At 45.0% G+C, this 24,240-nt stretch overlaps 1 protein-coding gene across 1 annotated transcript in view; it reads left to right on the top strand.

Annotated features, from left to right (window-relative positions):
• PGAP6 (post-GPI attachment to proteins 6) overlaps positions 1–24,240 on the top strand; it is a 172,843-nt gene that overhangs the window by 126,266 nt on the left and 22,337 nt on the right. Inside the window, exons 8-11 of the mRNA XM_075565213.1 lie at positions 4,318–4,441; positions 8,608–8,744; positions 9,183–9,361; positions 13,768–13,914. Of these exons, the coding sequence (XP_075421328.1) occupies positions 4,318–4,441; positions 8,608–8,744; positions 9,183–9,361; positions 13,768–13,914 (587 nt within the window). The remainder of the gene's footprint in view (positions 1–4,317; positions 4,442–8,607; positions 8,745–9,182; positions 9,362–13,767; positions 13,915–24,240) is intronic.

Below are 24,240 nucleotides of genomic sequence, written 5' to 3'. Positions count from 1 at the left end.
CTATCCCACACACACACACACACACTATCCCTCCTGCTGTCCGGCCTTCCTGCCTCTCACCTGTCTCCCCTACAATCTATCCTAAATGCTGCTGCAGAATCACTCTACTCATCTCCCCTCCTGAAATCCCTCTCCTGGCTTCCAATCAAATCCCGCATCTCACACTCCATTCTTCTCCTCACTTTTAAAGCTTTACACTCTTCTGCCCCTCCTTACATCTCAGCCCTAATTTCTCGCTATCCACCATCCCGACTCTTGCGTTCTGCTCAAGGATGTCTTCTTTCTACCCCCTTTTTATCTAAAGCCCTCTCCCGCCTTAAACCTTTTTCACTGACTGCCCCACACCTCTGGAATGCCCTTCCCCTCAGTACCCGACTAGCACCCTCTCTATCCACCTTTAAGACTCACCTTAAGACACACTTGCTTAAAGAAGCATACGAATAGCACTGTGAACATTCTGAACACATGATACATAAAGCTTGGCCCCCTGCAGACGCACTTACCAGAACTCCCTCCTACTGTCTCTGTACGTTCTCCCTACCTACCAATTAGATTGTAAGCTCCTCGGGGCAGGGACTCCTCTTCCTTAATGTTATGTTTATGTCTAAAGCACTTATTCCCATGATCTGTTATTTATATTATCTGTTATTTATTCGATTACCACATGTATTACTACTGTGAAGCGCTATGTACATTAATGGCGATATATAAATAAAGACATACATACATACATACATACATCCCCCCCACACACACACACACTATCCCCCCCACACACACACACACACTATCCCCCCCCCCACACACTCACTATCCCCCACCCACACACACTATCCCCCCCCCACACACACACACACACACACACACTATCCCCCCCCCCACACACACACTATCCCCCCCACACACACACACACACTACCCCCCACACACACACTATCCCCCCCCCACACACACACGCTCACACACAAACTACCCCCCCACACCCACACTACCCCCCCACACACACACCCACACTACCCCCCCCACACACACATACACACTACCCCCCCACACACACACTATCACCCCCCCACACACACACCCTACCCCCCCACACACACACCCTACCGCCCCACACACCCTACCCCCCCACACACACACTATCCCCCCACACACACTACCCCCCCACCACACACTACCCCCCCACCACACACACACTGTCCCCCCCCCACACACACTATCCCCCCCACACACACACACTATCCCCCCCACACACCCTACCCCCCCACACACCCTACCACCCCCACACACACACACTATCCCCCACACCACACTCACACTATCCCCCCACACACACACACACTATCCCCCCACACACACTCTATCCCCCCCCCACACACACTATCCCCCACATGCACACACTACCCCCCCCATACACACACTATCCCCCACACACACTATCCCCCCCCCACACACACACAGTATCCCCCACACACACACTATCCGCCACACACACACACTATCCCCCACACACACACACACTATCCCACACACACACACACACACACACACTCACACACACACTATCCCCCCCACACACACACTATCCCCCCACACACAAACTACCCCCCCACACCCACACTACCCCCCCCCCCACACACACCCACACTACCCCCCCCACACACACACATACACACTACCCGCCCACACACACACTATCACCCCCCCACACACACACTATCCCCCCCCACACACACACTATCCCCCACACCACACACACACTATCCCCCCCCACACACACACACTATCCCCCCTCACACACTCTATCCCCCCCCCACACACACACTATCCCCCACATGCACACACTACCCCCCCCCCATACACACACTATCCCCCACACACACTATCCCCCCCACACACACACACAGTATCCCCCACACACACACTATCCCCCCCACACACACACTATCCCCCACACACACACACACTATCCCCCACACACACACACACTATCCCTCCCCCCCACACACACACACTATCCTCCCCACACACACACACTCACACACACACTATCCCCCCCACACACACACTATCCCCCCACACACAAACTACCCCCCCACACCCACACTACCCCCCCACACACACATACACACTACCCCCCCACACACACACTATCACCCCCACACACACACACTATCCCCCCCCCCACACACACACCCTACCCCCCCACACACACACACTATCCCCCCCCCCCCACACACACACACTCACACACACACTATCCCCCCCACACACACACTATCCCCCCACACACAAACTACACCCACACTACCCCCCCACACACACACCCACACTACCCCCCCACACACACACACATACACACTACCCCCACACACACACACTATCACCCCCACACACACACACACTATCCCCCCACACACACACCCTACCCCCCCACACACACACTCTACCCCCCCACACACCCTACCCCCCCCACACACACACTATCCCCCCACACACACTACCCCCCCCCACCACACACACACTATCCCCCACACACACTGTCCCCCCCACACACACACTATCCCCCCCACACTCTATCCCCCCCCCCACACACACACACTATCACACCCCACACACACACTATCCCCCACACACACTGTCCCCCCCACACACACACTATCCCCCCCACACTCTATCCCCCCCCCCACACACACACACTATCACACCCCACACACACACTATCCCCCACACACACACACACTATCCCTCCACACACACCCTACCCCCCCACACACCCTACCCCCCCCACACACACTATCCCCCACACCACACACACACTATCCCCCCCCCACACACACACACTATCCCCCCACACACACTCTATCCCCCCCCACACACACACACTATCCCCCACATGCACACACTACCCCCCCCATACACACACTATCCCCCACACACACTATCCCCCACACACACACACACACTATCCTCCCCCACACACATACACAGTATCCCCCACACACACACTATCCCCCACACACACACACTATCCCCCCACACACACACACTATCCCCCACACACACTATCCCTCCCCCCCACACACACACACACTATCCTCCCCACACACACACACTATCTCCCCCCCCCACACACACACACTATCCCCCCACATACACACTATCCTAAACGCTGCTGCCAAAATTACTCTACTCTTTCCTAAATCTGTCCACGCGTTTCCCCTCCTGAAATCCCTTTCCTGGCTTCCGATCAAATCCCGCATCTCACACTCAATTCTCCTCCTCACTTTTAAAGCTTTACACTCCTCTGCCCCTCCTTACATCTCAGCCCTAATTTCTCACTATGCACCATCCCGACTCTTGCGGTATTCTGAAAGAAGTCTTCTTTCTACCCCCTTTGTATCTTAATGCCCTCTCCCGCCTTAAACCTTTCTCACTGACTGCCCCGCACCTCTGGAATGCCCTTCCCCTCAATACCCGACTAGCATCCTCTGTATCCACCTTTAAGACTCACCTTAAGACACACTTGCTTAAAGAAGCATATGAATAGCACCGTGGATAATCCTGGACACATGATACATAAAGCTTGGCCCCCTGCAGACGCACTTACTAGAATTCCCTCCTACTGTCTCTATACGTTCTCCTACCTACCAATTAGATTGTAAGCTCCCCAGAGCAGTGACTCCTCTTCCTTAATGTTACTCTTATGTCTGAAGCACTTATTCCCATAAAGTGCTATTTATATTATTTGTTATTTATATGATTACAACATGTATTACTACTGTGAAGCGCTATGTATATTTATGGCGCTATATAAATAAAGACATACAATACAATAAGGACCAATTGGTAACAACAGGAGGACGTGTTTGAAAAAAGTGTAATTTCAATATAATGTTTTCCTGTGACCGAGTTCTGTAGTCGTGATTTACACTATCGACATTATTAGAAGTATCCATACTGCTAGGTAATTTAGTTGCACCCTATCTTCCTGTTATTTAGGAAGTGTTGAAAGCTACAGTATGTGAAATTACATTGATGCATTTGATACCTAGAGCATTCTATATTACACAGGACATTACTAAAGTGAAAACATATCAGCACCCTGTTGTAGTTTTTTTTTTTTAAAGATTTCATTACTTTAAATATTTGTCAAGTTAAAAAAGAAATAAACAATGTTTATTTGGTTGTTTTTTTAACTAAAGAAAAACAAGTGTAGCCTGTCTTTAAATTAATGTATTCTTCCACAAGTATATTTTTCCTTTTGCCAATTCATTTAAGTCTGCATTACACTGACATTGAAATGTTATTGTGAAGCTTTTTTTCAGGGTTACACTTTCGTAATGAATAGCAGCTTAACAGGGACCACACAAAACATCCCCTATCCAGAGACTGACAATTGGTATCTATCCATGCAGCTTCTGTGTCCACAGAATGACAGGTAAATGTGTTGGTCCCAGGGGAGAGGTGGGGTTGGGTGTGGTGGGGCAGAGTTCAATTGTTTAAGCAGGGGGAGGAGGTGCAGAACAGATGGAACTCCCTGTTGACGGCCTTACTAGAATAAAAAAAAATTATGTACAGTATGCACTAAAGGAGCTGTAGAAATCTAAATTACAGAATAATTAAGAGATTCTTAATTCATTCACTGAAAGTGGATATTGTTGGTTTGTTATCTATGACACTGGAACTATTCAAATGGGAAATTAAATTAATTACTAATCTTTCTGGTTCTATAGGGTTGCCAGGTGGCTTCTCAAAAAATACTGGACACATGGGTGAAAAATGCGGCGCGCTCAAAAAGTCAGTGGGGAGACAGGTTATTTATAAATTCTCAGACCGTTACATAATTTTTTCTAAATTTCACTCCTCGTACAGTATGCACCAATTTACACTATTTCATATTCTATTTCGTAAAAAATTCTGGGAGAGGTTTGGGAATTGAGCGCTCTCCCAGCATTTTTTACAGAATAGAATATCAAAATGGTACAAATTGGTGATGCAGAACGTGGCGTTAAATTTAGGAAAAAAAATTACGTAAGTCACATAATTTATAAATAACATACCTGCAGTCATACATGGTTAGCAATACTGATCTTAATGCTCCTCTCCCACTACTTCCATGGTTGTTGCAACCCCTCATCCTCTCACCCCCCCTCATCTTCTCACACCACCACCCCACCTCCTCCTACCTCACCTTCACCACTCCTGCCTCACAATTCCTTCCTCACCACTTCTTCCTCACCACTTCTTCCTCACCACTTCTTCCTCACCACTTCTTCCTCACCACTTCTTCCTCACCACTCCTTCCTCACCACTTCTTCCTCACCACTTCCTCCTCCTCTGCCCTCCTGGTATCTCTGTGGAGGACCTCCTGAAAGACATGGACTCAGTGGAGCTCTTCTCTCCTCTCCCACATGCAAAGCTGGAAGGAAACTACATTTCCCAGCATGCAAATGGGGGAGCTGTGCATGCTCCTTAATGACATTGAGCCCTCCCATTGGATAGTCTTGGCTGGGAGGGTGGGGGTGGGGGAAGAAATGACGCCCTGGTACCAGACTCTGCAGCCTGCTTCTGAATCAGAGGTAAGAGTGGTGACGCTGCACCCGGCCACCCTTCACACTCCTGCTGCCCGCACATCCAGAGAGGGAAAATACCGGACACATACATGTCCGGTATTACCTCTCAATTTTTACCGGCAAAATACCGGTCTATCAGGTTCAAAACCAGACACCTGGCAACCCTAATCTCTTCTGATACCATGTAAACTTTAGGCTGCGTCCAGGGTCAGCGCTTATGCGCTGACCCGTGCTGAGGCGCGCTCACGCTCAGCACTGAGCCCCTGCAGCTGCAATGAGAGCGGCTTTAGCAGGGGTTCGCGCACGCGTGCAGAAGCGTGTCTTAGAAAAATTTTAGAGTTGGCAATCGCCGGAGCGCACTGGCCCGCCCCCTGACATGCCCAAGGACGGCGCGCGAACCAAGGTCAGGGAAAGCACCCGCTTTCCCTCAGCCTCAGCGCGCCTCCGCACGGGAGCCTTAGAGAAAAGGCTTGTTTGTGCAGGTTCAGAAGTATCAAAAGCAAGAAGGATTAATAGAAATGTCATTCTAATTAAAAGAAGCAATTCATTGGCAACCCTCCGCTATCAAATATTTATAGGTGTATCTCACAAGGGAGTACAAAACACTATATAAAGCAAATTTCCCCAAGATCATAAAGACGCTGGGGGAGGATCTCCGAACCTGGATGAAGGGGAGCATCTCATGGATTGGGAGGATACATAGCGTGAAAATGAATCTCCTCCCAAAGATGCTGTATCTCTTCCAGAGTCTTCCTATCCCGTTGGTGCAGGCGGACATCCTCTCCCTCCAGTCAAAAATTATGAAATTTATCTGGAACGGGAAAAACCCAAGAATCAATAAGGGAATATTAAAACGTCCTACAACAGGCGGAGGGTTAGCGGTGCCTTGCTTGCTGGCCTACTATAAAGCAGCCCAATTAGGGCAGATTTTCCAATGGCACACAGACCCAAGCCTACGGAGATGGGTTGAGTTGGAGAAAAGCTGTTGTGCACCAATTGAACTCCAAAATTTAATCTGGCTACCCAAAGCAGGGGTACGCAAGATGCACAACCCGATACAGACCATGGTCAATTCACTAAAAGTTTGGGAGGCCACGAAATTCAAAACTTCGCTAATGACACCAATAGTGGGCAACATAGACTTCGCTCCGGGCCTGAATAGCAAAAACTTCCTAATGTGGACACAGAAAGGATTATCCCGGCTACTAGATCTGGAGGGCATAACGACCATACAAACATTTGATCAAATTAAATCCTCTAAGAATATCCCAAACAGCGAATTTTTTAGGTACCTCCAGATCAGAGATTTCTATAATAAGACGCCAATTCGACCGGCGCGAACAAATTTCGAGCAGCTGTGTTCTAGAGCTACGGACACAAGGGGACTCACATCTAGAATGTACAGGGAAGTGATCTGCCGGAAGTCGCCCATTGACAACAGACTGAGTTACATGAGACACTGGGAATCCGACCTAGGAGAGACTTTAGAGGACGACGAATGGGACAGAATTATTCAGGCGGCGGCTAAAAGCTCAATCTGCACCACATTAAAGGAGAACGCATATAAAGTCCTTATGAGGTGGTACTACACTCCGACGCGCTTAGCGAAATTTGTAAAAGGCTACTCCCCTCTCTGCCCTAAACAGTGTGGGGAAGCAGCAGACCTCCGACATATGCTGTGGTCTTGCACTAAGGTGGCCCCTATTTGGGAACAAATCAGAGACTGGATTCAGCGGATTCTCGATTTGGAGATCCCCCTGGACCCGTGGCTGTTCCTTTTGGGCAGGCGGATCCAGGGTCTGTCAAATGCGTCGCATAAATTAATCGCGCATTTCGCCACTGCCACAAGGTGTGAGATCGCAGCACTATGGAAACAGCAGGAGATACCAAATATCCCAAAGATCAAAAACAGAATTTGGCATGTCTGCCGGATGGAACAATTAACGTGTTTAGTTAATGACACCGGCACAAACTTTCTAAACGTCTGGGATCCATGGTTGACCCAGGTAGACATCCCCGGAGTGGACGCCACCTCGATCTTGCACTAATTAACCTGGTTGCGGTCTCCTTTAAGGGCAGATTAGACAAAACGACATAGTGACGCACAGTTAGCAGACCCTCACGTGGTCATAGAATAGGGTAAACCCAATACTAGAAAGAATCCTTAGGAGGACCTGATCCAGCTAAATTCCTTAGATATGGCCTAACAAGTGGGCCAAGAATCGGCGAGAAAGTTACAACTAAGTCTAGCCACCCTACACCCTCCCCCTTCCCTCTTCCCCTGTCCCCCTGTCAAGTTCGTCTAGTCTTGTTTGTAAAGTTTTAAATGGTTGTGCTTCCGATGCATTTTCATATGTGTTTAACAAAACCGGAAAGGTGATAATGGGCTGTGGAACAATGGCTGTATTTGTACTTTCCAATAAAAACTTAAAGTTGAAAAGAAGCAATTCATGCGTTTTTTTACCATTATTATTGTTTAACATAGGTTTGAATCAGTAGGTCAGAGCTGAACCCCATTAATTTAACCCCCGGGGACCCTATACTCCTGCATCACGCGGGCCAATAGGAAGCCGAACCTTATGATGTCACTGCTTCCTATTGGTCCACAGAGCACAAGAGCTTTGAAACTCCGCATTACGTGGACCCTGCTAGCCGAGCGGAACGCTACTGGGACCCCTATGGAGGCAAGTATCTCCAGAAGCAGGAGGTTCCCTTCTTACCTTAATGGAGTTCAGCTCTGGAGACCCCCGGCTTCAATCCAATGTTACAAAAACACCGATGTAACTCCCTGTGTCTGCACAGCGTGTCATTGAACTAAGAAAAAGGCCCAATATAGCAATTGCTTATTAAGACTTGTATAAGGTTGGTATCTGTATGAGACATGGATAGACTCATATGTTTTTCATCTTTAATTGTTATGTTGGCAATCCTGTGCAAAATGCTCTAGTATTCCTTTTTTACTATGAACAAATATATAAATTATATTGCCTCGACTAGATAGTATGTGCCATTTTTTTTTTTTCCTCATTAGTGAATGTTACCAGCTAACCTCCAATGTGATGGTCTCTACGTACCTGAGCCCTTGCCTTAATGACTGTGGAACATACGGGAAGTGCAGGCTGCTGCGGAGACACGGCTACCTCTATGCTGCCTGCAGCTGCAAAGCAGGTGAGATTTTTATTTATAGGGGATTCTGGACAATCTTGCAAGAGCAGATCTCAGAATCTTCTAAATAAATAAGGTTTAAATACTTTAATAATAAAAATATGTATTGGTTATTTAGTTAAATCCTTTGGCCAAAACGTCATAAGCCTGCATGCCACGTCAAGGTAAACCAAAATGAATGCAGGTCCTAACCTCTATTTGAAGGGAAACAACCACAGTGAGTCCTGTCCATACAGCCAAATGCTGGAACCTCCCTAGTTAAAAAGGTGGGGAGGACTCACAAAATCACCAGTTCTAGACCACAAAATCAATGCTACAAATTTAGACACATTATTTCTATCCCATCTGCGAATCAATTTTAGAAATGCCAATTTTACATTTTCTTGTGACCAGATCCTGGTACTGTGATTTTCTAATATCTGTTGTCTGTTTCTGCCATAGGTTGGACTGGCTGGAGTTGCACAGATGCCAGAGAAGCACTCTCTGCTCAACATCAGTTAACAGCTACACTACTTCTAACATTCAGCAATCTTATGTTTTTGCCCACTATTGCAGTTGCTGTTTACCGTTATTATTTTGTGGAGGCAGCAGTTTATGCTTATACCATGTTTTTCTCCACGGTATGTACACCTATGGTCTGACTAGTGTACTGTATTGGGCAATCCCCGATTAGATCCTGCATTGGTTGGGCAACTCTGTCTATCAATGTATTTATGTATCCACCCAAGTCGGATTGCTCTGCATCTATCACTATATGTATGTACAGTATATATGGATCCATGCAAAATTCTATAGGTGTATGGGCTTTATGCAGGAGTACAGGTCCTATTATAACTTTATTTCTGTTATGACATGATAGTCTGATATAAGAGCATCCTGCCAAAATACATATTTTACCATTCAGTTTTACAAAAAACTGTAATACATACAGCAAGCACTGGAAAAAGGATAGTTACCCAATTTCAAGTTTTAAATTAATGTTCCTACTATTTTGATCTTTTTTCACAGTATTATTAATGTTATCTTCCCAGAGAACTAAATTAGATCTTACTGCTCTACTGAAATATATTTCTACTTGGAGTTGTAAAAAGGTTTATGTACAGATGGAATTTTTCCTTATGACCCAGCACCCGTGGGCATGGGAAGAAGCACATTCTGGATATCGGGGACACTCCGCAGGACAGTCCCTAGAAGGCTTTACTGGCCCATCGGATTAATACAGCGGGGGTCCTTGCGTTTGACGGGACTAGCGCTGTGTGAATCCTACCGGGCTGCACCTGTCTGTAAGAGGCACGCAGTAAGAGTGAGACTGAATTAATCACTCTCCCATCGCACCTCTAACAGGGGATTGCACAGATTTTATTTTACTATAATAACACAGTATTGAAACGGGATTTCCAGAGCTGAATCGCATTAATTTGAGGTCCGGGGATCCCTTGCTTCCCATGTTATAGGCCCCGTTATGGGGTGCCGGTATCCCCGCCCTGTTTAACTTCTCACACGTCACGGCCCACGTGACCGGGAGATATAAACAATGCAGGGGGATACCGGCAACCAATACTGGGGCCTGTAAATCGGGAAGAAGGGGGTCCGCAAGGCTGAAATAAATGCGGTTCAGCTCCGGAGACCCACTGCTTCAATACTGTGTTATTAAAATAAAAGCGGTTTCATTACCTTAACGGCTAGAAGCTTAGGCAATGAAGGGGTTAAGCCAGAGTACCTAGTTTATTGGGGATTGATGGGGTGGGTGATGGGGGTAGTTGCCCAAGGGTGGCTGGTTAGGCCTACCGGGAAGGTTGCGGGAGGGGGTTGACCATTTCATTACCTTAGTGATGGTAACCCCTCCCACTACCCACCCGAGAGGCATAACCACCCACCCCTCAGAAATACCCCCTTCATCCATCCCCTCTACCCCAATAAACATTACATTACAATACAATACAAACACCTGTACAATACATTGAACAACCCCCCCCCCTCCCCCGCAACACATACAGTACTCTAATGGGCAAAATCCCTATTATCCATAATAGCACATTTGCTCATTACAAAATAAAATATAACCAAAACATTACCCAGTTAGCATATAGTAAATTAAAGTTGTACTTACCCCTGCCAGGATGAAGGCCCTCCCTATCCCACTCGTCCTCCTCTTCAGTGGGCACCAACATTAAAATAAAAAAACTAACTACAGGCCACTAACCCCTTAATCACCTTAGCGGTTATTAACCACTATGGTAATTAAGGGGTTAAATCCCCAACCCCTCCTGCTACCCATCCAGGAGGCCTAACCATCCTCTCTGGGGAAACTTCCCCCAACCCCTCTACCCATTGATTGTCACAGTGGTAAACCATGCCCATGATATGGGCATGGTTTGCCACAATGGCAATGAATGGACAAGCTACAAATAAAAAAAACTAACACTGAATAAGATACATTACATTTCAATAAGAATTTTTTTTTTCCAATAAACCAATTCATTGGCATAGTGGTAAACCATGCCCACAATATGGGCATGGATTGCCACAATTGCAAGGAATGGCCAAGCTACAAATAAAAAAACAAGCACTGAATAAGGTAATGAAACTGCTTTTATTTTATTTTGATAACACAGTATTGAAGCAGGGTGTCTCCGGAGCTGACCCGCATTAATTTCAGTTTCGGGGACCCCCTGCTTTTCGAGTTACAGCCACCGGTATGAGGTGCCAATATCCCCCTGCTCTGTTTAAATGTCCCGTTCACGTGGGCCATGAGGCGGGAGAATTTAAACATGGCTGGCATACCGGCACCCCATAACAGGGCCTGTAACGCTGGAATGCTCTGTTAATCCCAATGGACCATTAAGACTCCGTACTCTGTGGTGCAGGGGAGGATGCTATATGCGACCCGCAAAGAGAGATGGTTCGAACCAAAAGTTTCATCTGTATACGTCTATATAGATTTTAAAAAAAAAAAGCTAGTACAGCTCAACCCCCTTATAACGCTGCGCTTGGGGTCCAAAGAATCACACCGCGTTATAAGCGGATCGCGTTAGAAATTATGTACAATTTTATGCATTGTACAATAAAGTATTTAAGATACCAATAATTGTGTTGTAAAGTATTCATAATTATGAAAATTGGGAGCCACGCTTGCATCGCGCTATAAGCAGATTCGCGTTGTAACGGATCGCGTTGTAACGGGGTTGAGCTGTATTACTGCAAAACAATACATTCTTATTTCATTAGGGTGTGATTGCGGTCACACTAAAGAATGCTACAGTTATCCCAATGTTGCAGGCTGACTTTATAAAACCCTAGTACTTACTACATACTAAACAATTTATTTAGCAAATTAAAGCCTAGATCCACAGAGCTCTGTTAAGTGAGTTAATATGACATTATCTCACATCATGTCTTAATTTGAACGTTCAAAGCTCAATAATGTTAGGTTAAGTCATCTTTTCGACCGGAAAGGGCTTTGCGTTAAGTTTAACGGACGTTAGTGCTAATGATATGCAAAAGCGGCATTCCCGCTAATGACACTTATTCACAAAGGCCCGTTTAAGTATCGCATGAATTTAAATCATTCGTAAATGTGGCGTTACTCCGATACTTGAACTATGAGAGCGACCTATTTTTGTAAAGTACCAAGTAATTAACAGTATATACTTCCCCGTTGCTCCTTTATACAATATGGAGACTGATACCTGTGAACAAAACTGAACACACCTGAGATATCGGGAAATATGGTAATTTAATTCTTTGGAATACACTTTGCCTATCCTGATTAGCACATTTCTCAGTATCCGATGTTTTGTCGCTCCGTTTCTCTCTCGCTTTCTCGCACTCCCTTTCTCGCGCTCTCTCTCACGCTCTCTTTCGCACGCTCGTTCTCTCTCGCGCTCACTCGTTCTCTCTCGAGCACTTGTTCTCACTCGAGCGCGCTCATTCTCTCTCGCACGCTCGTTCTCTCTCGCTTGTTCTCTCTCTCACGTGCTCGTTCTCTCTCGTGTGCTCGTTCTCTCTCTTGCGCTCGTTCTCTCGCGCACTCGTTCTCTCTGTCTCTCTCTCGCGCGCTCGTACACTCTGTCTCTCTCGCGCGCTCGTTCTCTCGCTCGTTCTCTCTCTCGCGCGCTCGTTCTCTCTCTCGCGCGCTCGTTCTCTCTCTCTCGCGCTCGTTCTCTCTCTCTCGCGCTCGTTCTCTCTCTCTCGCGCTCATTCTCTCTCTCTCTCGCGCTCGTTCTCTCTCTCTCGCGCGCTCGTTCTCTCTCTCTCGCGCGCTCGTTCTCTCTCTCGCGCGCTCGTTCTCTCTCTCGCGCGCGCTTGTTCTCTCTCGCGCGCGCTTGTTGTCTCTCTCTCGCGCGCTTGTTGTCTCTCTCTCGCGCGCTTGTTGTCTCTCTCTCGCGCGCTTGTTGTCTCTCTCTCGCGCACTTGTTGTCTCTCTCTCGCGCGCTTGTTGTCTCTCTCGCGCGCTTGTTGTCTCTCGTTCTCGTTCTCTCTCTCGCGCGCGCTCGTTCTCTCTCTCTCGCGCGCGCTCGTTCTCTCTCTCTCGCGCGCGCTCGTTCTCTCTCTCTCGCGCGCGCTCGTTCTCTCTCTCTCGCGCGCTCGTTCTCTCTCGCGCGCGCTCGTTCTCTCTCGCGCGCGCTCGTTCTCTCTCGCGCGCGCTCGTTCTCTCTCGCGCGCGCTCGTTCTCTCTCTCGCGCGCGCTCGTTCTCTCTCTCTCGCGCGCTCTCGTTCTCTCTCGCGCGCTCGTTCTCTCTCGCGCGCTCGTTCTCTCTCGCGCTCGTTCTCTCTCGCGCTCGTTCTCTCTCGCGCTCTTTGTCTGTTCTGAAAATGCGCACAATTAGCAGGAATACAAGAGCTAGCAATTTATGTTTCATTAGAGAACTGCCAGGAAGACCCTGGCTTACATTAAGCTTAGAGACTGCAGAGGTCTCTCCATCACAACAAGCCACAAAGTATCAATGCAATGTGTTAGCACATGTATTGCTAATGTTGTAGTATTCTGTGCATAGTCTCACACTATTGAGCATTTTTATTTCAGTTCTATCATGCCTGCGACCAGCCCGGCGTGGCAGTAATGTGTATCATGGATTATGACACCTTGCAGTACTGTGATTTCTTTGGTTCAGTCGTCTCCATTTGGGTGACGATACTCTGCATGTCCACAATGAAAAAAAACGCTAAATATGTGAGTATCAAATCTGTGCTCTTATAGTATGTTGATTCATCTATATTGCTTTTCTCTAGCTTTCCAAGCGATCATGCATCTTTTGCTTGTTTTTATAGTCCATTAACAGTCCAGATTCACCAAGTTGAATTTGCATTTTTAATGTGGTATAAAGTCCTAACTAACTACTTCGTATTCATCCGTTTTGACACCCATAAAACGGTAAGCAATATTTTTAACACTCATAAAAAGGGATGTAAATGAGCCTAAATAATATTCATCAGAGATTCACGAAGCAGTGTCATTTGTTCAGTCTATGTAAAAGTCATACTTGGGTTAGTGAGACTGACAAATTTGTGGAGTTCTAGTTGATGAATTGAAATGTAAATTGGTTTAACTTTATCAGAAGTCAGAAAAATACAAACCTTTATCTAGAATCATAAAGAGACACTCCAATTGACATTTTAAAAAAAAATAGCTCTGATGCAGGGTGTCTCCGGAGCTCAACCACGTTGATTTCAGCTCTGGGTTCCCCCCCCCCCCCCTGCTTTTCAAGTTACTTATCTAGGGGGTAGGGGGCGTGGGTAGCAGCTTCAGCTGGGCTCGTTGGAGTTACACGGACCAATAGGAAGCTATGACGTTATCTCATGTCCACCTATTGGCCCACATGATGCAGGAGCTTTAAACAACAGAGGGATACCAGCACCCCCTACGAAAATACGTATCTCGAGAAGCAGGGGTCCCCGGAACTGAAATCAAAGCAGTTTCGCTACGGAGACCCCCTGCTTCCCACCTATTAACATAAAATGTTTCAAACATTTCTCTTGGAGTGCTCCTTTAACCCAAAGGGGCCTCGGCACCAGAGTGGCATTTCCCCTCCAACACTAACAATCACACGACTGCTCCGTCACTCGCAATCACGGCTGCTCCGTCACTCGCACTCACGGCTGCTCCGTCACTCGCACTCACGACTGCTCCGTCACTCGCAATCACATGACGGCTCCGTCACTCACAATCACATGACGCTCCGTCATTCGCAATCGCATGACGGCTCCGTCACTCACAATCGCATGACGGCTCCGTCATTCATAATCGCATGACGCTCAGTCACTCGCAATCGCATGACGGCTCCGTCATTCGCAATCGCATGACGGCTCCGTCACTCACAATCGCATGACGGCTCCGTCACTCACAATCGCATGACGGCTCCGTCATTCGTAATAGCATGACGCTCAGTCACTCGCAATCGCATGACGGCTCCGTCATTTGCAATCGCATGACGGCTCCGTCATTCACAATCGCATGACGGCTCCGTCATTCGTAATAGCATGACGCTCAGTCACTCGCATTCGCATGACGGCTCCGTCACTCGCAATCGCATGACGGCTCTGTCACTGGTCACTGGTCACTGATGACTGATGGAGACCAATCCTCCTTTCCACTTCATTGTAGATCTCCCCTTCAAAAATGTGCTGGAACTTTGATATAGCTAAATAGTTACATAGTTACATAGTAGATGAGGTTGAAAAAAGACGTATGTCCATCAAGTTCAACCTATGCTAAATTTAGACAACAGATACTTTATTCTATATCTAAACTTACTTATTGATCCAGAGGAAGGCAAACAAAAAACCCCATTAAGGGGAAAAATTAATTCCTTCCTGACTCCAAGAATTGGCCATCGGATTAATCCCTGGATCAACATCCTTCCCATGTATACTTATTTGGTATATCCCTGAATACCTTTCCCATCTAAAAAGATGTCCAACCTTTTTTTGAACAAATCTATTGTATCTGCCATCACAGTCTCCGTGGGTAATGAATTCCACATTTTAACTGCCCTTACTGTAAAGAACCCTTTCCTTTGTTGCTGGTGAAATTTCCTTTCCTCCAACCTTAAGGGATGGCCCCGAGTCCTTTGTACTGCCCGTGGGATGAATAGTTCTTTTGAAAGCTTCTTGTATTGTCCCAGAATATATTTGTATATAGTTATCATATCCCCTCTTAGACGCCTCTTTTCTAATGTAAATAAATCTAATTTCGCTAGCCTCTCCTCATAAGTTAGAATGTCCATCCCCTTTATTAATTTGGTGGCTCTTCTCTGCACTCTCATGACTGTATGTCATGTGGCACCTGCAGTAATTATGATACTATCTTTACTCAGACAGTTCAACATAAGTAGCTAATATGCTTGATTTCAGCATACCCGGGGAAAAGCAAAGTATAGTAAAAAAAATTCCAAGATACAATTAAGTCATTATTGTACTTCAAGTCTGATATGGGTTTTTATAGGAAAGCCAATTACACTGATTGTTTTAGAAAAGCTTTTTTGACCTGCTACATGATGGGATCGCCCCTTTAAAATCACTACATTTACACAATACTCAGATAACCACATACCAGATTCAAAATAAAATACCTCTCCATAATTTCATAAAAACAACAAAGGAGAATAATAAAATGGTTACCAATGAATTTGTACATACTGTAGGTGCTACTGTTTGAAGATATTTCTCCTCTTACAACTATCCATATTTTTGAATTGCTTGTTTTATGGGAGTTATTTTTGCATAATTTGTTTGGTGCATATAGGAAAAATAATGCCTATTCCTGTTCTGGTTAAAATAGGATTTTTTTCATTGATTTATTGCTGCTTTATGAATCTTAGCATAAGAATGTTAGTAATTTGGACAGTGTGCCAGACTCTTTTTTTGTTTGTGCTAAATGAAGCCGCAGGATCCAAGCCATGGCTTCCCATGGCAGCGAGGAGGAACCTTCGCTGTGTGTGGTCCCATTCGGAAATATTGGACTATCTCTGCAGCAGTCAGGGAAAGTTGCAGCTCTCACTTTACCTGAAGCCATAGCTTTTTATTCCGCTGCCGCCACTTAAAGTCTGGCTACATCTGTGTGTAGCTTCTTATTTAGCTTAATGCACCCAATTAGTTACTTAATGTTCTTCGTTTAATATCTACAGTATGTAAAAGTATGCATGTATGCAAATTGTTTTCAAGTTAAATGTATTTGAAGTTAAATCTTTTGGTTGGATTAATCAGCTTTGAGTCATCTCAAAATGACAATTTGTAATTAAAATGGTGGTACAGTATTTATAAATTGGACACATCCTGTACAGTAGGATCAACTCTAAAAAAAATATGGGTAGAGAGTCTTGGTTGTGAGGCGGTGCAGCTGCCGTAGGGAACAAAAAGGAAAATCCGGACTGCTGTCGGATGAAGTACAACAAAACATGTATTGGCACATGTCGTGTGCCAATAAATCTTTTGTTGTACTTCATCTGACAGCAGTCCGGATTTACATTTTTTCCCCTACGGCAGCTGCACTTAGAGCGTGACCAAAAGGTCACCAAATCCCTTGCATAATGCACTCATTAGTCAAAATTGAGGGGATAATATATCAATGAATACTAATATCCCAAATGATTGGCTGAATATATGATGTAGTTCTATGAAGATATCAGTGCAGACTGATACAAAGATTTATCAATAAAAAGCATAAAATATTACACTCATGGTGTCAAATAGTTAAAAGCAGTGAATAGCAGAGTACAGCAGCTTCAGATTGACAGCTCTCTCACCGCTCCTCTCCTCGGCGTCTCATGTGTCTCACGATCCAGTTCCTGTGTTTCATCAGCTCCTAATGAAATCGCAAGCCGATGAAACGCGGTGAGAGAGAAGGAACCACGGGAGGACGCTGACACAGTGCTTCCTCCGTTGTTGCTGTTAATCATCTGGGGACTCAACCCGGAAGTGCAGGAGCTGGCTCGTAAGATACAGGAGTCAAACCTTGTATCAGTTTGCACTATTGGGTTCTTTTTGCCTTACCTACGAAGGTTACCCCACTCTAAAGATCACACAGGATAGAGAGGCATACACCATTGCCACAGATTTAGGACATGCCTAAAAGAGTGGGGAATATGTGAATATATCACCTGCAGGATGACCTTCTGAACCCCTTCAATTGTCACAGACATATTTGCACTATTGTGTGTGTATAAGAAGAGACCAGGTCTTTTACCTCCTTTATACCTTCTGGGATCAATTCACTAGGCAAAACAAGGTAGTGGAATAAAATATAGTTTATTCAGGTAAACCTGCGTACACACAAAGAAATACAAAATACAGGTAAAATACACACTGGGGGTGAAATCTAGACTCAAATAGCTGCAGGGTGCCTGCTTCGGAAGGCTTACCCTGACCGAGACGTAGTCCCGAGCTTCCTGGTACTCTTTTCCGGGTAGAATACCTGACTGCGACCGTTACGTTCTATTCTGAGAACATGGTCCTCGCGTCTGACTTGGTCTCTGCTGAACAGGCTTTCCTAGCTCTGAAACCGAAGCCAGTTACTCTGCTATTCACCACAGAGCAACTTTGAAAAGCCCGCCCTTGCATCACCGACCCAAGTCACTAAATGGTCTGGTTCTCTGCTTGGGCCAACTCCTTGCATACCTTCCGCTGTGCTATCTCTAACATGGAAGTCGGAGTGGTGACCAATCAATGTGGGAATTTTCCCATCAGCCAACCACGAGTCGGAGGCTTTCCTGGCTTTACAGAATCTTTCCTGGCTTTACAGAATCAAAAGAGAGGGGTGTGCTTAAGCTCGAAAAGCCGGGCAAGTGGGAAATATAAATCGGCCAATGGGAAATGCGCCTACCAGCAGCATCCCCATCCAACCGCTCCACTAGGTCTGACAGACACAAAGGTGCCCTTGTTCTCCGGACCTAATATTTCCCCGCTCACCAAATATTCTTCTCACCTCTAGACATCCTTTCCCTCCTTTGATCTACAGACTCTATGTAGATGCCCCCCGGGCTGACTGCATTGAGTTTACATACATTTCATATAAAACATTTACACATTGTTTTAATAAACTATATTACCTGGGGAACCTTATACCTGTGTGGGAAAGGGCTCAAAAACCAGGATTCTGGGGATTACTGTGTAGCCCTTGTGTAATTCACCTTGCAAACCCGCAAATCATGCCTGCATATCGGGGAGAATTACGGGACTACCGGTAACTTTGTCCCCCGAACTCCTGCAAACTCCTGCAAACTTTGTCCCCCACTCCTGCAAACAATACTGTCACGGGTGACCAGGCATTTACACCTTTTATACCGGGATCATAATTGTCATTTATTCACTTAAACAGGCAAATACACTGTGAGACACCAAAATACTTGAGAAAGACACACTTACTGGGGGTCTGGGGCAAATAACTAGCCTTTCCTAATTGAAATAAGCAAAGAACCAAAGTTTTTAGTTGACCGGGACTCAGCCCGAAATGTCCAGGAACTCAAATCGGCTTGAAGTTCCTGACGCCACCACTGAAATCCCTTGACTGGGAGTTAGTCCCAATCATCCTGGAACTGTTTTCAGCTTGCAATCTTAGCCGCGACCGCTACGTTCAATTCTCAGAACTTTGCCCCGAAAAATGGGAAAATATTCTGCCTTGAAATTTCTTGAGCTTTCTCGCTGCTATTTCTCCAAGAGCATCTTTTAGTTGTTTTGAATTTGCCACTGATGCTTAGAATCTGCTCTCCCGATTTGGCTGAGGGTTTCTTATAGTATTTCAGAGTTCATTCATGAAAGACTACAGCCAATCCGAGCGTGGGAAATGTCCTACCAGCCAATCAGAGTGATGCCAGTCTTCCAAAGCCGGACAAGTATATCCTCTGTATCAGCCAAGGGTATGCGCCAACTTGGCACCTCAGCCACTTGGTATGCAGACGCCACCGCTGGTTTAGGCTTCCCACAGTCTGGAAAAGGCAAATGGTAGTCTGAGGACTTCCATTCATCCCAGGACATGAGTGCTCAAGCTTAAACCTCCTGCCCAAAAGCTCTTCACAACTCTGACATCCTCTGTGGCGTTCATGTACGATGTCTAGGTAGACACAGTGGCACCAAGCTGGTAGCCCGGTGACTCATCCAGAACATTGGTCCAGAAAGACCCTGCTCATAATACTGTGCACAAGCATATACTGTATGTACTTTAAACACACTGTTTAATAAACCATACATTTATACTTTGTCTTATGGTTAGGGGGAATAGAATAAGAAGTGGCACTTTATTCCTACTAGCCATATTCCCCACACACTATACTAGACTTAGACTTTAAAAATCCTCACAACCTTACCATATGGTTGGAGCACCTCCAGAACCCCTATTCCGAGTTCTGGGTGACCTGGGCATTAACTGGGCATCACCCCTTAACCTAGGGACCCCTTTACCATTCATGGGATACCTCATCCCTATGCCCCTTTACCTTTCTGGTCTGTGCTGAAGCAGGGAATCCTAGCGGTGAGACTAGCAAGCGTTTTTGCCGGAGCATTGTGTCTATATGTATCCAGGTTTCTGATCTGATTCCCAAACAAATTTTTGAGGTATTCAGCAAATCTGGACCCTGACTAGCTAGGTCCATTCTGACATCACTTTCTCCATAAAACCCCCCTTAAAATTCAAAGCCCAGCAATCTCTGCTTGCTGGCACTCCTGGAAAGGTAAAAACACATACATTCTTTATTGTCGCATAATTATTTACAATGCATAGACAATCCCTGGGCTCAAGAGCTGATTCTCCCGAACCTCAATACATGGATCAGAGGTAACCAACCGGGCTTAACATTTATTATTGAGCCTGGTTACCCCCTCACCGTCGCAAAGAAAAATTAATTTTTACCCAAATATCCCCCTAATACTTACACTCCCAAAGTTTCATATTTCTGAGAAAAGGGGAACAGGTAAACCACAAAACAGGTCAGGTTTTCCCTATACTTTAACCTTAGGAACTTGGAGTCTGGAACTTGGACTCCAAAACCCAATTGTAGAACTTGCTGGCACGGTAAAGATATTACATAGGGTTACATTAGACTTCCATACACCCATGTCTTTATCTACAGACGCGTACCCGCAAATCATACACTATTTGCGGGTAAACTATCAGTACTGCCAGTATCAACGGTCAGCAACACTTTACACCGATTTTTAACCCTATTGGACCCCAACACCCACCCTTAACCTTCTATTACCAAAGTCCCTGTCCTGTAGCTATTTCCTAACAGGGATCTGTCACGGTAGACCAGGTCTTACCAACACATTAATACCGGGATTCTGGATTGAGCACACAAGGAGGGCAAAATAAATTGTAATTTATTTCTTTTTAAGACAAACACACAATCTTCACAATTACACTGGATAAAATACTTGCTGGAATGGGGAAACTAAATCAAATGTCCACGGAACGAATGACCCAACAACAAAGTCTCTGGACACCCCTGCACGCATGCAAGTGGGTGCGCGAATTGATCCGTGCGACAGTCCTTGGCTAGGAGCTCAACTTGCTACATCTCCGGCGGTGGGAATAATTTCGTAAAGTCCTTAAAGGATTCGTTCAGGAATCCCCAGCTCAAACGAATTGTAGAAGAGGGGTGCAAATCTTTGTTACGGTGTAGTTAACTCCTCACACTCCTGAACTGCTGACGCTGGAACTTGGATGTTTCTTGGTTGATCTTAGATGAATCAGGTGACTCTTAGGTGGAACTGACTAGGACTGGGCTGCAGGCATTTTTATAGGGTTAAGGGTTCTATCCTTAACATACCCAGCCAATCCTCTCCTGAGAACAACTTTTCAATTCCGAGGCTTTTCAATTCCGGACTCCTCTAGACACTGGGGCACCAACTTAGCAGGGTGCCCTTTGATGTACGGAGGAAAAATCCTTCAGCTCATTCATCCATAACATATGGGCATGTTAATGGATTAATTGCTGGGATGACAGGAAAGGGTTCATGTCTGTACATTTAAAACACCATTGAAGTACAGTTTATTTTTATAGGTATGTTCTGTATATGCAACAATTATAAAACTCATATATATATTCATGGTACTTTGTTAACTAGCTGCACTCAAAAAATTAGAGTGCTAGTTTTTTTCCTAGCGCAAGTTATTCACTTAATTGAACTAAAAAGAGCGATTTTGATGAGCAAATAATTCCTATGAAAAATAAGTTTCTTGAGAAAGACTACAAAATAGAAACAATTGACAAAGCACTACAAAAGGTTGGGGAGATAGACAGAAAAGACATGTTAGTATACAATAATAAAAAGACAAAAAGCCAACCAGATGTTTTTATTCCTTTTATCACAATTTATAGTATAAACTCAAAACAGATAGAAGGGATTTTAAAGAAACATTGGCCTATTTTAAAACAAGATGACCTTTTAAAAGGAATAATTGGAGACAAACCTACTGTAATTTATTCAAGAGCACCAAATATTAAGCAGAAATTAGTACCTAGCTTTTTACCTCCAAAAACTAAAAGCTGTTGGTTAGACCAACTAACAAAGGGGTTTAAAATATGCTCAAACTGCAAGGCATGTAGGAACAATACATTAACTAATAGTAGGACAACTTCCTTAAATTGCACCGTGTCTAATTTAGATTTTGATATTAAATCACATATCACTTGTGATAGTAAAGGGGTGATATATGTACTACAGTGTGGCTGCAACCTGCAGTACGTAGGTAGAACAATAAGGAAACTTAAAACGAGATTGGGAGAACATATTAGGAATATATGTAATGGTTTAAAGACCCACAGCGTCTCAAATCACTATAAGATTAAACACAACCAGAATCCATCTTGTCTTAAATTTTTTGGGATTCAAATAGTTAAACCCGATTGGAGGGGAGGAGATTACATAAAGAAAATTAATAAAAGAGAATCCTTTTGGATTTTCACCCTCCAAACTCTGGCACCTAAGGGGTTAAATTTGGAAATGGAGGTTACTGCATTTCTCCCATAATATTAATACACCTACTTTGAAGAAATAAAAAATTCTGAATAACTATGTAAATCAGATTAGTCAGTGAACACCACACCGGTATATAATTATAGTAGGTCTAGTATAAAAGTGATATATATTTTTGTAATCGTCTTGTGACCCATGTGTTAAAATATATCTGTGAAACAGATGGCATACTCAGAAACCTTTGGGTTTTAAAAAAACCCACATATGTCATTTAACTCCATTAAAAATTTCATAATCTATGGTATGTTTTTTAACAATTTCTCTTCCAAGATTCTTAAATTCAATATTTTAAGGGACATTTTATAGAATTATTTATATTTTAAAGAATTTTTAACATCATTAGGTTCCTAAGAAATGGTGTTCTCTTCATCTCAAATGCCCATTTTGTATCTTCTGTTTTTATCTTCCCTTTTAAGTCCCTACAGGGGGCATGCAATTAATAAAGGTTTTTAAGCATGCCACCTGTTCTTAAAATTAATGTATGTGTAATATTAAGAGTTTAATGTAATGTATTTTTTGTTTGTTATGTATTAACTGCTGCACCAGTATAGACATGTTTAACTTAGTGTATTACAACAGCTAATATGGCCAGAGAGAAACCAGCACATTTAAAGTTAAACCGACGAAACCGCAAGGTATAAAAGACTGCTGCTACCCTGAACTTGCCTACGTCACTGAGGAAGCATTGGCGAAACGCGTCTGACGTTTTTTGGTTACTCCAAGCTACCGTAGTGAGGAGTCTGTTTCCCCTGTATCCTGGCCCAGCGTCTCGCCGTCTGCGCATGCGCAACGGAGTAAGGAAGCTGAAGACTGTCTGTGCAGAGGGGATAGGCGGCCGGAGGAGGACACAGCCTGTGCACAGGCTCTGATTATCCACACTGCAGCCTTATACACCTCGATACACAGACGGGAAGAACCTGCCAGCAGGGACTAGCCGAGACAAAACACCCCAACCCAGAAAGGGACACGTTGTGGAGTCTGGCGGCATCTCCTTCCTATGCCCAAATATATCGGTCGCTTGTAAGTTTTAAATCTCATCCACCCACTGTTTAATTAAACTGTATTGCACTATTTTTTTCTCCCTTTTATTTTTTGTCAAGGAAGATATCAGGAGGCATTTCCTCACCTACAACTCACCCAATCACATACAGAGGAGGAGACATCTGCTCAAGATACTAGAGATTTGATAGTGACGCGCCCGAGGACATTTCACCCTTTTTCTACCCACTTAATTGAAGGGGCTCTGTGATGTGGGTTGCGGTTTGACCTATAATCGGTCTGGGTTACAAGCCGGCATACAATGTATCCGTGCTGGCTTTGTATTTTTAACCACAGACGCGCACCACCAATTCTTCTTAAGTGGATAACCCAACCACACCCGGCATCCCTGTTTTATAATCCTGCAGGGCACCATATAATGGGGACAGAATTACAGGGTAACGCAGGGTTGAGCAAACTTTTTATGCCAAGCCCACCTTTTCATCCATGAAATTTCTTGCCCCCCATCCCCCCCTGCCTGATGTAATCA

This window comes from Ascaphus truei, chromosome 11, assembly GCF_040206685.1.
Source record: "Ascaphus truei isolate aAscTru1 chromosome 11, aAscTru1.hap1, whole genome shotgun sequence".
Lineage (NCBI taxonomy): Eukaryota > Metazoa > Chordata > Amphibia > Anura > Ascaphidae > Ascaphus > Ascaphus truei.
This window is presented reverse-complemented; position numbering and strand designations above follow the sequence as displayed.